This window comes from Pipistrellus kuhlii, unplaced genomic scaffold, assembly GCF_014108245.1.
Source record: "Pipistrellus kuhlii isolate mPipKuh1 unplaced genomic scaffold, mPipKuh1.p scaffold_m20_p_30, whole genome shotgun sequence".
NCBI classification, from domain to species: domain Eukaryota; kingdom Metazoa; phylum Chordata; class Mammalia; order Chiroptera; family Vespertilionidae; genus Pipistrellus; species Pipistrellus kuhlii.
Genome location: NW_023425530.1, coordinates 2,590,742 through 2,606,925, shown reverse-complemented (window position 1 = coordinate 2,606,925; position 16,184 = coordinate 2,590,742). Strand labels below are relative to the sequence as shown.

Sequence of the window (16,184 nt, the reverse complement as noted above, 5' to 3'; positions counted from 1 at the left end):
GTGGCTGGTGAGGGATTGAACATGGGTGCCTACATGATTACTGCCCCAGGAGTCAGAGAGAGGAGCAAGGCAGCCTGCTGAAGGCCCACAGGCTATCAAGTTCCTCGGAGAGCTCACTGGGTGAGGGCTCTGGGAAGCAGGCATTGCACAATAGAGGGAACCCAGTCCTACCAAGAGCCTCTGGGAGCTCCACAAGAGACACTTTAGTCTGGTCTCCTCTTTTTGACAATCTTCCAAGGTAGGTATTGCCCCGATTGACACATGGGAAAATCGAAGCTGCTAGCTGGAATGCAGACATGATGGCTGAAGCACCAATAGCCATTTTAGATCTTGAGGTGGATGTTATATAATAAGGATGGCAAAACAGTGTGACAGAAGGAGCCTTGGTCCCTGGTGATCATTATAGCTTTAATGGTCCCATCAGAATTCAATAAGCTACAGAAAAGGGAGTGCAGGGGGACCCATGGATGCCCCTACACACCTCACTGCAGGTGTTAACTGATCTGCTTTGCTCAAGACCATTTCCCAATTCTAGCACAGTGTATGCTCAGCAAACATTTAGTGAATGAGTGAGTGAATTAATGGAAGAAGGCGGCTTCTGGGAGAAGGTACTATTCCTGGGGATCATGGGAAGGGAGAGGAAAGGAGGAGAGGAATGGACAAAGTAAAGAGAAACTAGGGAGGACACCATCAGAATTATTAAAGGTGGACCGATTCTGGAAGAATGGATTAAACAGGAAGAAACTGGAAGCAAGGAAGTCAACTAGGTCCTTGTTAAAGTCTACAAGGGAGGCTCGGGGCTGAACTGAAGCGGGTAGGGGAAGGGAAGAAGGGGACCAAGAGGCCTGCTAGAGCCATTGCCCAACGGAGGCCGAGTGGGTTATAAAATCATGTTTGTGACTTAGGATCAGTTTAGTTTTCTTTTTAATGGACTAAGAAAAGATCAGGAGTGTCAACGTAATAAAAATAAGCATGGCTTTATAAAATATTTTTAAATATATTTTATTGATTTTTTTACAGAGAGGAAGGGAGAGGGATAGAGAGTTAGAAACATCAAGGAGAGAGAAACATCGATCAGCTGCTGAGGAGAGAGAGACATCGATCAGCTGCCTCCTGCACACCCCCACTGCGGATGTGCCCACAACCAAGGTACATGCCCTTGACCGGAATCGAACCTGGGACCTTTCGGTCCTCAGGCCAACGCTCTATCCACTGAGCCAAACCAGTTTCAGCGCTTTATAAAATCTTAATTTCAGTGTATACACACGCACACACGCACGCACGCGGTGGTGGCCCATAACTGATATTCAGTATGTGTGTGTGTGTGTGTGTGTGTGTGTGTGTATATATATATATATATATATATATATATATATATATATATGCCTAATATATATATATTAGGCCTAAAGCACAAATTCATGCACAGGTGGGGTCCCTCAGCCTGGCCAGTGATGGTGCGATTAGTGCTGGCTGACCCAGGAGGTTGGATGTGGGACCGCAATGACCACCAGGTGTCAGCTCCTGTGTTGAGCGTCTGCCCCTGGTGGTCAGTGTGCGTTATAGCATCACTTAAGTTTTTAGCTATAGATGATAGATAGATAGATATCCTATATAATAAAAATGTAATATGCAAGTAGACCAAACGGTGGAAGACGGTCCCTATGACGTGCACTGACCTCGAGGGGAAGCGCCGCTCAGTCAGAAGCCAGGCTCACGGCTGACAAGCCCAGCGGTGGTGGCAGGAGCCTTTCCTGTCTTGGCTGCAGGTGGGTGGTAAGGAGCGAGGGGTCCCAGACTGTGAAAGGGATGTCCACCTACTGGCTTAGGGCCGATCCCCAGAGAGAACAAACCCGAGCTGGCAGACAGACATCCCTCCGAGGGGTCCCGGACTGCAAGAGGGCATAGACCAGGCTGAGGGACACCATCTCCAACCCAGTGTATGAATCTCGTACACCAGCCCCTGTACTGTTTGTATGTATGTAATTGGACTAAAATGTATTGAATATTCATATGTATCCAAAGGCACAATGCTGGAGAGTAGTTCTCACCCTATTTTGAGGTCATGGGTCCCTTTTAGAATCCTCTATGATGGGCAATTGCGGGGTTTTGCTCTCCAGCATCTGTTCCACCTTCTTTGGGAATGACCTTTCTCCCATAGTTTTAAACACCATTTCTATGTGGGTTCTCTCACATCCTGGGAACAGGCTTGTCGCGTGTGGAGAGCAGCAAGGAGGCCACTGTGACTGGCACCGGTGACTGATGGGACAGGAAGGGTAAATGGGGGGGAGATAAGGAAGGCTGCCTATCGTGGCAGGGACTTGGGGTTTCATTTCAGGCTGGTGGCCCATAAGTGAGAGGGCCATAACTACAAGATGGATTGAGAAGTCCCCTCCCTTAGCCCCCATATATACAACTGCCCACCGGATGCCCCCACTGGCATCAAGATATCTCACATGGCATCTCTCCAACAGCTGGGCACCTAGAGGCAATCAACATCGGACAGAGGCTTAAACTGGATAGAGGTGGGACCCTAGGCCGAGCAGAGATTGATAAATGCCTTGTGGTGCTGGGCCCATGCGACACTTTCTGCTTGGATTTTGACCAGGGAGTTGGATGACTAAGACTGAAAGCAACTGAATTTGGGTCATCCTCAGGAGGTGCCCCTTCAATACAGCTAAACCATTCCCAACCCAAGACCTGCTGTAACTGCCCAGTGTTTTCTCCTCTTTGATCTTATCAGCATCCTCTTAACTTTCAAGCAAATTCCCCCTTTGTTTACATTTGGCCAGAGTTGGTTTATGGGGTTTGCAACCAGTCTCCAAAGCAAGACACCTTAGTACCCATGAGTTTTTTGGTGTGCCTTTTAAATCCTCATTCTAGGATATTTGTTGTTGTTTTCATTGATTTTAGAGAGAAAGGAAGTTAGAGAGAGAAAAACATGGATGGGTTACCTCCCACCAGTGACCAAACCGACAGCCTAGGTATGTGCCCTGACTGGGAATCGAACCTACAACCAACTGAGCCACCCAGCCAGTGCTCCTATGAGATTTGCAGGTAGGTTCAGTAGGGATCTCAGACCTCTGAAGCCCTCCAGGGTCTGGAGCCCCTGTTTCTGAGGTGGCATATGTGTACTGACGACAGCATAAGCCTCAGAGCAGCCAGGCACAGTGCAACCGAAACATGCTCTACCTCTGCTGGTGCTGCCAGCACCTACTGACCTGGTTCCCAAGTGATGTTAGACCCCAACAGGTGCAGAGCCTTGAGTCCCCACAGGTTTACTTAGAAAGGCCGGGTAGCTCAGTTGGTTAGATTGTTGTCCCAATGCAATGCATCAAGGTTACTAAGGTGTCATTCCTAGTCAGGGCACATACAGAATCAACCCAGGAATGCATAAATAAGTGGAACAACAAATCAGTGTTCCTCTTTCTTGCTCTTGTTCTCTCCCTTCCTCTCTAAAATCAATTTTTAAAGTATTTTTTTTAAAAGAAGGGAAAGCCCAGCCAGCCTTGCTCAGTGATTGAGCACTGACCTATGAACCAAGAGGTCATGGTTTGATTCCCAGGGCCTGGGTTGCAGGCTCCATACCCAGTAGAGAGTGTGCAGGAGGCAGCTGATCAATGATTCTTTCTCATTATTGATGTTTCAGTCTCTCCCTCTCCTTTCCTCTTTGAAATCAATAAAAATATACTTTAAAAATAAAGAAGGAATTGCTTTTTTCCTGGGGTCATTTTTAATTAATCCCAATCTTCTGCCACCCCCTAGTGGTCATTGTGAGACACAGCCTTTTCCTTTTGGTCCACAGACACTGCTAGCTCAGATTTTACCTTGAATGGGGCTTTGTTTACTAAATTGCAATACTGCCACAAGCTCTTTCCTCCCTCGGCCTCTCCTTTTCCTCAAATAATTCCTCAAATATCCCTGCTAGATATTAAATAATTACCAGGGGGAAAGTATCATCCTAGCATTTACCATCTAGACCAAGTGATCTAAGTTATCAGTGAAGACACAAATCTACATCAAGTGCCTCCTAATAGGACGCCCTGAGAACACAACAATCACTCCCACATTATTCCTGCCCAAAATGCATCACCAGAATTTAATCAAGAGAAATATTAAAAACAAATTAAGGCCATTCTACAAAATATAGGACAGTACTTGTACCAATGTCATGGTTAAGAAAAAATAAGGCTGAGGAATTAATCCATACTGAAGGGCTATGGAGAAACAATATCAACATGGATGTCATTTATGGAGGGATACTGGACTGGATCTTGGAACGAAAATAAATGTTAGTGATGAAAGGATGATATATGACCAAGGTTTGTACATTGTGAACAGTATTGCATTAATGTTAACTTCCTGGTTTTAGTCATTTCACTTACCTAAGATGTGAATGTTGGGGGATCTGGGTGAAAGCTATGTGTAATGTCGACACTATTTCTGATTTTTGGGAAGTCTGAATTTAATTTGAAAGTGAAAACTTTTAAATAATATTTTTATTGATTTTTAGAGAAAGAAGGGAGAGGGAAAGAGAAAGAGAAACATCCATGAAAGAGCGGAATATCTATCAGCTGCCTCCTGCACCCTCCCTACAAGGATCTCAAACTCCCATCCAGGGCATGTGCCCTAACTGGGAATTGAACAGGCAACCTTTTGGTGCACAGGACAACATCTAAACAGCTGAGCTTCACTGCCATGGAAAAAGTTAAACAATATTTTAATTATAAATAAAATAGAGTAAAGTAAGTATTTCCGTACCATATTTAACTGCTGCACCCAGCTTAGGTCAGGGGTTGCCCTCTGTGTCAGTGTCAGTGTCATTGGACATCCTACTGTGAGAAACTCATAGAACTGAGGGAAGACAGGGAATGGTGCTGAGCAGGAGCGGCAGCCGGATGCCTCCCCCCTGTCCCCACCTGACTCTGAGCTCCCTGATGGAGGAAACTGTATCTGATTCATCTCCAGGTCCTTGACCTCAGTATGGGCTGGGCACCCGGCAGATACTTTTTCACAGGGCCGGCTCCCTGCCCATGATGGGAAAACAAGAACTGGATTACAGTTGTGAAGCCTTTTACCTGGAGCCCAACTATAAAAGCCGTTTTCCATCTTGGCTGTGGATAAGGAAGTTCACAGTTCTCAGAGCTCAGCCGGGCACAGGGGAACCTTAGACTTGTCTCCTAGTAAGCTAAGGAGGAAGCAGGCAGCAGAGAGGCTGGTTAGCAATTTGGATCCCTCCACTTCCCACTTCCAAGCCTTGCATTAGGAAAAACTCCAAATTCCTCGCTCTCGCCCCTCCCTAACTGCATTTCCTCATTCTGTTCTGGCCACACAGAGCTCCTCACTGCTCCTCCAGCTCACCAATCAGTGTGTAATTAGTGTGTAATCCTGGTTCCTGCCTCAGACCTTTGCACTCACTGTTCTGTCCAGAATGCTTCTCCTACAGATCTTCCACTGAAATGGCACCCCTCAGAGATGATTTCACTGACCAACCAAACTAAAGTATCCCTTCTGTCACTCTGTCACAATATGCTGTTTTATTTTCTTTGCAGCACTGGGCACTATCTCAAATTATTTTGCTTACCTGCCTATTGTCAGTCTCCCCACAGAAGAATGCAAAGTTCCGGGAAGGCAAGGTCTGTCTTGTTCATCTTGGAACCCAACATGTAAAGCAGTGTCTGATGCATAGTAGGTCTGGTGGAAGATATTGCTGCATAACAAATATCCCCCAAATTTACTGGATTATAACAGCAACCATCATTTAATTTATTTCTCATGGTTTCTGTAGGTGGGAAGCAGCAAGGCATAGGCCGGGCAGTTCTCTCTCAGGAGGGTTGTGGTCTCTGTGTTTCAGCTTCCTGACAACATGGCAGCCTCAGGGCAGTTGGACTGCTTACGTGATGGCTGAAGACTTTTAAGAGCAAGTGTTCCTGGAAAGCAGGCGGAAGTTCCCTCCCCTCACGCTGTCATGTCCTAGTCTTGTCAGTTCCCTAGTGTCATTTCTACTAGATTCTGTTGATGGACCAGTAATAAGCTCATCCCCATGAAAGAGAAAGGGACAGAGACTTCACTGCTTGATGGAAGGTAAAATAATTTGGGGCCATATTTTCAAACCACCAGAGAAGGTGATGAGCAAATATTTGTTTAATAAATAAATATTGACTAAGTTAATTCTTCAAGGAAACCAAATAAAGATATCAAAAGAAAGCCTGTGGGGCACGATGTTGGCAGCCACAGACACTGCGATGAATACTGTATAACCAGTGGAAATTCAGTTGGCCTACCATGTGCCTTGAAAAACCACAACTGGATTATATTTACCAAGTGATGACATGTTTCTGGGAGTTTCCCAAAGTGTGGGATGAATGTAGTGTATGAAATGACTTTAGGAGACATGTAGACATGGCATTAAATGACACCAAATCACATGGTTTATATAGCTACCCCATTTTCAATGATCTGTCACACCTTCCCATCATGTCAAGGAGAAAGTTTAGGTAAGTGATAATATGCCTTTAATCCCATCCCCCTCTAATACTTTGCTAATCTCTTTACCTCAAAGAAAAAGCAGGCTCAGCACCTTGGCAGGCAACAGTAGCCACCCAAAATTTTAAAACCTCATTTTGTTTACCTGTTTTATTTTTTAACATTTTAAAAATATGTTTTTGGGTTTTTTTGTTTGTTTGTTTTTTTTTTAAGAGAGGAAGGAATAAGGGAAAACATCCATCTGCCACTTCCTGTAAGCCCTGTACTGGGGATCAACCCCACAACCAAGACATTTGCCCTGACTGGGAATCCAACCTGTGACCTTTCCATGCATGGGACAGCACTCAACCAAGCCACACCAGCCAGGACCCTGTTTATTTTTACAGTCATCTCTATTCATGGCTGGCAGTTTTCAATTTTAAATGGTGATATACAGTATCTATTTAACATAACTTTAAACCAATAAAAAGGCAGGGAAAGAATTGCGATCAGGGCAGATCTGGGCCTTCCTGCTGCTGGCCAGGGCCTTCCTTCCATCTGCGCCGCCCCCTGGTGGTCAGCGCATGTCATAGCGAGCTACTGAACTCCCAGTCTCCCAATCCAACTCGACTCCTGATTGAACAACTGCCAGAAGAGACAATTTGCATATTAGGCTTTTATTATATAGGATATGGCTATTTTAAAATAAAACTGTTTATGGACACTCCAATTTACATTTCATACAATTTTCACGTTATAAGATAATACTCTTCTGTCTTTCTCCAACAATTAGAAATGTAACAGTATTCTTAGCTCACAAGCTAGATGACCTCCTCCTTTAGATCCCCCTGGAAAAGGAGCGAAACTGGAATTCAAACCTAGACAAGCCATAGGACACAAGTCCCAAGAAGAGAGATAAAAAAATCAAAGATCCTGATGGGCATGTACATTGGTTGCGGGCACATCCCCGGTAGGGGGTGTGCAAGAGGCAGCTGGCCGATGTTTCTCTCTCATCGACGTTTCTAGCTCTCTATCTCTCTCCCTTCCCCTCTGTAAAAAATCAATAAAATATATTGGGGGGAAAAAAGAAAAAAAAATCAAAGATCCTGAGGGTGGAAGGAGTCTAGTGTGCTCCAGGGATGGAAAGACCCCTGTGGCTGAACTGCAATAAGTAAGGGGGAGCCTGAGAGCAAAGCACAGGGGCCTGTGTAAGTCTGAAGAAGACGTTTAGAGTCAATTCCAAGTTCAGCAAAAGCCCTTTGGAAGCATTACGGAAAGATGTGCCCTTAATCCAATTTATATGTATTTTTAAATATATATATATATATATATATATATATATATATATATATATTATTGATTTTTTTACAGAGAGGGAGAGGGATAAAGAGTCAGAAATATCAATAAGAGGGAAACACCGACCAGCTGCCTTCTGCCCGCCCCGTCCCCCCCAACTGAGGATGTGCCCGCAACCAAGGTACATGCCCTTGACTGGAATCGAACCTGGGACCTTTCAGTCCACAAGCCGACGCTCTATCCACTGAGCCAAACCGGTTTTGGCCCAATTTATATTTTTAAGATTCCTGCGCATGCTGCTTGTGCAGAACAGAGCCTGGAGCTCCAGAAGAATGAAAGGAAGGAAAGCAGAGAGAGAGGACGCTGTCCAGCCTTCCAGGAAAAAAAGGAGGATGGTCTGGCCTGGGGTGCTGACAGCCAAGCTGATGAGAACAAGTGGGTCTGGGCTAGACTTTGGTGAGGCAGAACCCACAGGGTGTTCTGAGAGGTTCATAGCAGGTGACTCTAGAATGAGGCCCGTTCTAGATTCTTACATCAGCCTGTGGGGTTGATCAGCCCATTTACGATGAAACTCCAGGCCCTGGTCCTTGCCAGGGCGCTGTTCCATTCATGACATCGAGGTGTAGCCATCCTGGAGCTCCCATTCTATTGGCCCAGAGAGATCAAGTCCCTTTGCGCTGGGTCTCCCAGCCAACACCTGTGTCCCCCACGGACACCCCCACCTTTGGCCAGTTATGTTTAACCTCTGATTTCTGCATGCTCACCCCAACCACTCCCCAAGAAAGCATTTGCCCAACGGACTTGCCCCTTAGAAGGGGAAACTAAAGCCTGAAGTGACAGGGAGCCAAAAACCCCTAGCAGGCCACCCCCTCTGGCCTCTGACCTGTGCGTGTGGAAAGCCCCCCTGCCCCTGTCCGCAGACACACACATCCCCCCTCGCCCCCAGGATTTACCTAGAAGAAGGTTTCCATCGCGGCGCTCTGGGTGGCTCACTCTCCCACCACTGGGATCCCCTGGAAAACAAGCAGTAAACCGGGGCGTCAAGACCCAGCGCCAGGCGCGCCCCCTTACTGAACGTGTATTCTCCCAGGTCCCGAACGCTCGCGCGGCGCACTGCGCATGCGCCCGGCCCTGGCCACGCCCCCTCGATCGGCGGGAAAAGGAGGCGGGGGCGGTTAGGGCGCCGGCGAGTGCTCGGAACCGGGCCTGGCGGTGACAGCAACGCGGAGCTCCACTCCGCGCCAGGCTCGGCGCGCAGGCGCGAGCTGCCCTCCTCTCCCGGAGTCGGCTTGGGAAGTGCGCACGCGCGAGAGTTTCTGGCAGAAAGCAGGCGAGCGGCGGCCAGCGCGCAGCCTTGTGGGAGGGCTTGAGGAAGTAAAATGGCGGACCTGGCGAACGAAGGTAGGGGAGGCGCCGTCGAGGTCCAGCTGGCGGCCGGCGAACGGGCGGGGGAAGGTCCAAAGTCCACAGGCCCGAGGGGTGAGCACCCCGGAGTGCGGGGGGCCTGCCTGCTCCCAGATGGTGGCGCCGTGGGTCCCGCAGCGGTCCCCAATGGCGTCCCCTCAGGCAGGGCTCACCGGCTCGGCCCATCACTCCCGGCAGCCCCGACTCTGCCGCCCCCCGGCTAGAGGGTCTCGAAGGCGGCTGGGGCCGCGGCCCGGACACCCTTCCGCCTCGCGGGTCAGGCCGAGGGCTGGTAGGCATGGGAGGCGCGGCCTCGTCGCCTTGGCCTCGGTTGTAAATAGATCTCGGGGCCTGGTGGTGGTTCCAGCGCGCCACACTCCCTCCCCGCCCCCTCATTCTCCGGCACCCGGCCTCCCTCCCACCCCCGTCCCGGGCCTCGCTGTCTGACCCCCCCCCCACCAATCCTTTGGGGTTCTCACCCTCTGCGGGCCCTCCCCATTCAGAGGACCGATGAAGCCGGGTCTGTTTGCACCGCCCGCCCGCAACTCGGCCCCCAGTTCCCGCCAGTTCCCCCAGATCCTTCGTGGCGACCTGAGAGTCGCCCCTACTCTACCAGCATGTAGGCCCGGCCGCAGGATGTGGGCCCTGAAAGCCCTGGCTCCTCTTTGGCCCTTTTTTGCTGCAATTCCAGAGAGAGACAGAGAGAGACTGTGATCATCTCCCCTGTAGGGCGCTGACATCCCACCCGAACGTTTATGACAAGGTTACAGAGCCGAATCCCTGGAGGAAACACTCCATAAGCCGATGTCTGCTTACACCAACAGTGGTGTGGATACCGCCTTAGCTTCAGGACTTCCTAGGCCTATTTTTAGCTCCCTCGTTTTCTAGGTGCACAGCTACTAGCGAGCTGTCTCCCTGCCTGGCCCTGATCCCCAGTACCATGCTCCCTGTTATTGGAGGGTGTCCTGAGGTTCCCATAGGGAACCGCGTGAGTGCATGCTAAGTGTTCACCCTGGTGGAGCATTTGTGATGGTGCTAGGTAATGTTCCGTGTCTTGCTTACCCTGTGTTTTCTCCCGTAATACAAAAGCTCTATGAGGTAGGTACTGTAGCTATTTGTACAAAGCAGGTCGTACAGCCAATAAGGAGCAAGGGATGTGAATCAATGCGGTCTGGCTTCAGAAGCACCTCTTACCGTGGTCATTTTATGGCACATCCCTTCTAAAAGATAAAGGAGTCTATAGAGCATTCATAAGATTTAAAGGCAGTAGAGGGACTGGACAAATTGGAATCAGTATGACTTACTTTATATATTTACCTCTTTGCCTGCTTCAGTTTCTTGGTCTTAAGACTCATATACCCAATATCATATTCGCCATTTCTATTTGGATGTCTAATAGGCATATCAAACAAAATCCTTGTCTTTTCTCCGAAAACCTGTTCATGCCATCATCTTTCACCCATTGTAGTAAATGGCAAGTCCGTTCTTTTGAATCAGGCCCAAAACCTTAAAGTCACCTTGACTCCTCTTATTTGCCACAGTAAATCCTGTCTGTTCTATCTTAAAAATTATTTTAGAGGATGACCACTCACCACCAACACTATTGCCACTTGGGTTTTCCTTCTACCCTTACTGCTTAACCCAGAAGCCATAGTGAGACCTCCCTGACCTCCTCTCCCACCCCTCTCTCCCTAATTCTGGCTTTCTCCGTGTCCCTTGAGTAATCCATTAGCTCCCTCCATTATGCCTTTGGACCTGGTGCTTCCTCTCTTTTACTCACTTGCCCACTCCCTTGCCTCTGTCAGATTTTTACTCACAGATTACTTTATTATTGAGATTTTCTCTGGCCACCTATGTTAAATTGTATCCACGTTCTCTATCCCCTTTACCCTGCTTTATTTTACCCACAGCACTTAATCACCACCTTGCTTGCTAGGTTTACTTATTTGTTCAACTACTCCTCCACTGGAATATAAACTCCACCAGGGCAAGGCTTTCTGCCTGTCATTATTACTGATGGAGTTACAACATCTGGCACAGAGTAGTTATCCAAGAAATGTTTGTCGAATGAATGAATGAATGAATTCAGTGAGGACCTTCATTGGTAGATATCTTTTAGCATAAAGAGGAAATTACAGATTTCTGTTTCCCAAGGATACCATTTCTAGCATATACCTGACACATCAGCTGTCAATTATAAATTACATAGTTGGATGGGTCAGTGTAAAATAGAGAAATGGAATGTTTTTGTATAATGAAAGCCACACTCACCTAATACTTTGCCTCTGGCACTAGTTCTAGCATAGTTGTCCTCAGGAAATCAACTTTCAGGGCTTTTTATGCCTCACATATTTCTGCCATCCTTTAATTAGTCATTGACTCCATTTCTGGATTTGGCTTGGATGTTAAACTCTTATCCACTGTAAGCTAAGACTCCCTTGCCTATGAATTTTGAAGCCTTAGGAACTGCCCCCGTCTAGGTGCTTTCCCTCTTGCTATTTAAGCTCCAAATGCTCTCTTGGATTCTGTCTTTCTAGACAGGGATCCTAAGCTGATCCATCCTCACACCCTCTGTCTCTTCTCTGGGCCATTGCCACCTCTATGTGAGTCTGAGGCATTGGCTAGCCACCCGGTCTGGGCAGCAGGATTGTCTAGGGAGCTTTTTTAAAACCAGAAATGCTCAGTCCCCATACCACACCTATTCTGATTCTGTGAGATGTTGGGTGGGCCTTGGGCATCTATACATTTAGATAGCAGCCAGGGTTGAGAAACCACGGGCTTGAGTGGGACTGCTTATCTACAAAGAAACATTTCCTATGCTTTACCCAATACAGCATCTTGTTGGCCCTTGTTGCCATTGTGATCTCTTCAGGGATGCTGACAACAGCACCCATAGCCCTTGCTTGGTATTCCTGTACAAGTCTGTGACTTTTAAAGTCCAGTTGTGCTTTGGGATATTCTCTTCTGCCTGGAAATTTTGCTGTTGATACATCCCAAACTAACCAACCTACCTCTGAAGTTAATCTGCATTGTAGACTTGCAGCAGGCTTTGATGGCAGCATATTGACCTTGGTAAAGTTAACGAAGAATAGGGAGAGGGGAGCAGAGTGTATTTGAGTTATAGGAAATTTTTGGTTTTAGATCCTGCATTATCATATACATTATTAATACATTTGAATTCTTACTGACTTGTGGACATACATGGTAGAAAGCTGAGCAGGGTTCTCAACTTTGGCCCCATTGACATTTTGGGTTGGATGATTTTAAAATATATATATTTTATTTTAGCCAAAACCGGTTTGGCTCAGCGGATAGAGCGTTGGTCTGTGGACTGAAAGGTCCCGAGTTTGATTCCGGACAAGGGCATGTACCTTGGTTGCAGGCACATCCCCAGTAGGGGGTGTACAAGAGGCAGCTGGTCGATGTTTCTCATCAATGTTTCTGGCTCTCTATGCCTCTCCCTTCCTCTCTGTAAAAAAAATCAATAAAATATATTTAAATATATATATATATATATATATATATATATATATATATATATATATTCTTTATTGATTTTTTGCAGAGAGGGAGAGTTAGAAACATTGATGAGAGAGAAACATCAATCAGCTGCCTCTTGCACATCCCCCTAATGGGGATGTGTCCATAACCAAGGTACACGCCCTTGACCGGAATCGAACCTGGGATCCTTGAGTCCACAGGCAGATGCTCTATCCGCTGAGCCAAACCGGTTAGGGCAGATTGGATGATTCTCTGTGGTGGAGGCTGCCCTATACCTTGTAGGATGTTTAGCATCATAGTGGCATTCCTGATTCTACCCAGATACCAGTAGCACACATCCTCCCCTGCGTCCCTGCCTTGGGGGTCATGACAACCAAATATGTCTTCAGATACTGCAAAGTGTCCCAGAGTGGGCAGTGAGTGAACCATCAGCAGTTAAAACCCACTAGGATAAGTGATGGTGAAGCACAGGTTTTGCCCTGTGTATTGGATTTATGTTTTGACTCTCCCTTTGTATTCTCTGAGTGCCTTTAAGCAAATTCTTAACCCTTTTGATCCTCAGTTTCCTTACAGTAATATGGGAATGGTCGTAACTATAATATCTCATGGTTGCTGGGAGTATTCGCTAAGTTAATGCATATAAATTATTTAGCACCTGTCTCAGCGCCCAGTAATAAACAGTCAGTAAATGGTAGTTATTTTTACTGCAGTGGGCTCATGTTGTAGACATATTTAGCTTAAGTGCTCAGCAAAGAGAGAGAGAAAAAAAGAAAGAAAAAGAAATGAATCTGACTAGTGTAGATGAATCTACCCCACTGAATGAGATGACCCTGGGGGTCAGCCCATGATGGAGGCCAGCGGAGCTGGTCCTCCTATGTTTTCTGTCCTGCTTTTCATTGCTTGATCTTCTAGCTATGGGTTCTCAGCCTCAGCACTATGGATATATGGAACCAGATCATTCTTTGTTGTGGGGCTACCCTGTGCATTTTAGGGTGTTGATTGGCTTCCCGGGCCTTAATTCACTATACACCAGTAGGACCCTTCCCCAGGTATTATAACCAAAAATGTCTCCAGAGGTTGCCAGTGTCCCCTGGCAGGGTAGCACAATTACCCTCAGTTGAGAACCAGTGATCTAGCCTGACCAGCTGTCAGTCCAGAGATTTTCAAGGTTGGTTTGGCTTTTCTCAGTTCTTATCTTGTTGACTTAAAACGTAAACCCTGAGAGGATGAGTTGCAACCAAATTTTTATTAATAAGCCAGAACTCAGTTGGACTTCTTAATTCACTTAATTCTCACCATCCTCTTGCCCTGCCCTAAACTTAATTTTTAGGCTAAGTGATAAACACTTAAAATTTTTCATTAAGTTGTGATAAACATTAACTCTGGGATTTGCCCTCAGGTCAGAGCATGCACATTTGACTCTCGGGTGCCTCTCACATCTGTAGCATGTGGGGCCTGGTGTTAATGAGAGGTGTATTGCTACCTCAAAGGCTGCAAAATCATTGGGTGTTAGAGCTAATCGGGATGTGGTTTGTGCTTATAGTCCAAGAGAGTTGGAGTGAATGGAAGCAATAGGAATTTGGTAAGATCAGAATGGAGTTTGCAAAAGGGACATTGTTTGGGGTATTTTAGGTACCAGTTGAATTCTGGCTCTAATAAGTGAGTCCAGGCAGAGAATAGGCTGGAGTGGGTGATGAGGGCCCCTCAGGGAGCAGTGGGTGCATTTGGAGGATCTCCAGTACATTAGAAAGGCAGATGGCCAAGGTGACTAGTATTGACTTGACCAAGCCTTCGTAGCTCTCCATGGTACTTGAAGCAGTCAAGAGGCAGATGGGTTTACAATTGCATTATCATCTACGCAGGACCTAGTGGTAATGTGGGCAGCAAGTTTCTTCATTTTATTTGAACAGGATTTCTTTTTCCCACCTGTGTGCAGTACCCTTCCTGTAGTCTCATGGAACCCTGTGTAGTGTGATTGTCCATTACTACTAGGTAGCAAATTGTATAGCACGGGGCCTCAAAGTAAAACCCTGCATGTCCACAGCACACTGTGCTGTTGCATAGTACTTGCTGTGAATCTTAACCCAGATTGCCCATCCCACTTGTTTATTGTTTAAGGAGGTTTTGAGGAAAATAAAAACTGATGCCTGTACTGTACCATCATTGCTATGTTGGTCCAGGGCATCGTAGTTTTAAAAGGCCCCACAGATGTCTTATGACATGAAGCCAGGGTTGGAAACCACAGGCAGAAGTTACAAGATTGCTTCAAGGATAAGCAGGCATATTTAATTTGGCACATTTAGGTTTTTCTTTGTTTTAATTAGGAGCCAAAACTTAAAAATTCTGAGGTTTCTAGGGGGGAAAATAACCCAAGTTTCTGATTTCTCATGAAAAACAAGAACCAGGCTCCACCTGCATGGTATGATTTGCCTGGTCTGAGGAGCAGCTGCTGCCCTTGGGATATACTGTCGCAGACACCACAGTCCTCACGGAGTTGATTGGGGCCTGGCCCACTTCCTCCTTTTCTGGTGCCTTCCCAACCTGGCTTTTTGTTTCAACTCTTTCTACCCCTGTTAGACACAGCGTTCTTTCTACTCAGGGTACTCTTTAAGCTCTGACTGTCAGCAATTAATCTGGGATTTAATGTCCTCCAATGCTAATATTCAGAGAGCAGTATAAGGCAATGGTTTTCCAAGATGGTCCAGAAGCCCCTGGAAATGCCCAAGACCTTTTCAAGGACCTTGGACAAATTGCTTGGCTTCAGTTCCTGCATCTGTGCAGTGGGAACAATGCAAATCAAGTCTGAGGAGAGTTGTGTGAGAGAGAGCATATATCAGATCATTCACTCACTGGCTTTTGTGTATACATATCAGGTACGACTGGCTGTTAACTCTTCTGATTGGGTGCCTGGATAGAGAAAATGTTCCTTTGGGGTTATAGCTGTGTTTCTCCACCTCATCATTACTGACATTGGGGTTAGTGGGGGCCATCCCGTGCATTATAGCACATTTAGCAGTATCCCTCCCTCCATTTTACCCACATGATGCCAGTGGTACCCATCTACCCCAGTCATTACAAGGAAAAATATCTCCAGAGAAGGAAAAATGTCTCAGATGTCCCCTCAAGGACAGAATCATCCCCATGTGAGACTGCCTGGGTTAGGGAATTACATTGGCACCCCAATGCCCAAGACTGTGTTCTGTAATCATCTGGTTTACTAAATTCCTAGTCCTGCACACATTTACTTATTTATTTTTAAATATATTTTACTGATTTTTTACAGAGAGGAAGAGAGAGGAATAGAGCGTTAGAAACATCGATGAGAAAGAATCGTCGATCAGCTGCCTCTTGCACACCCCCTACTGGGAATGTGCCCGCAACCAAGGTACATGCCCTTGACCGGAATCGAACCCGGGACCTTTCAGTTCGCAGGCCAACGCTTTATCCACTGAGCCAAACCGGTTTCGGCCCTGCACACATTTAAATACACAAACTGCCTGGCTGGTGTGTCTCAATGT

General features: G+C 46.7%; 1 protein-coding gene across 20 annotated transcripts in view; it reads left to right on the top strand.

Annotated features, from left to right (window-relative positions):
* The first annotated feature begins 8,973 nt into the window (after positions 1–8,973).
* Positions 8,974–16,184, top strand: part of RANBP3 (RAN binding protein 3) — a 60,630-nt gene continuing 53,419 nt past the window's right edge. For 16 of the 20 annotated variants that reach the window (XM_036460052.2, XM_036460049.2, XM_036460047.2 and 13 more), the window contains exon 1: positions 8,974–9,240. In XM_036460052.2, the coding sequence (XP_036315945.1) occupies positions 9,141–9,240 (100 nt within the window). In that variant the 5' untranslated portion in view covers positions 8,974–9,140. Of the gene's footprint in view, positions 9,241–10,179; positions 10,205–16,184 lie in introns of those variants that run through there. The other 4 variants (XM_036460050.2, XM_036460039.2, XM_036460048.2 and 1 more) reach the window with 2 other exon arrangements.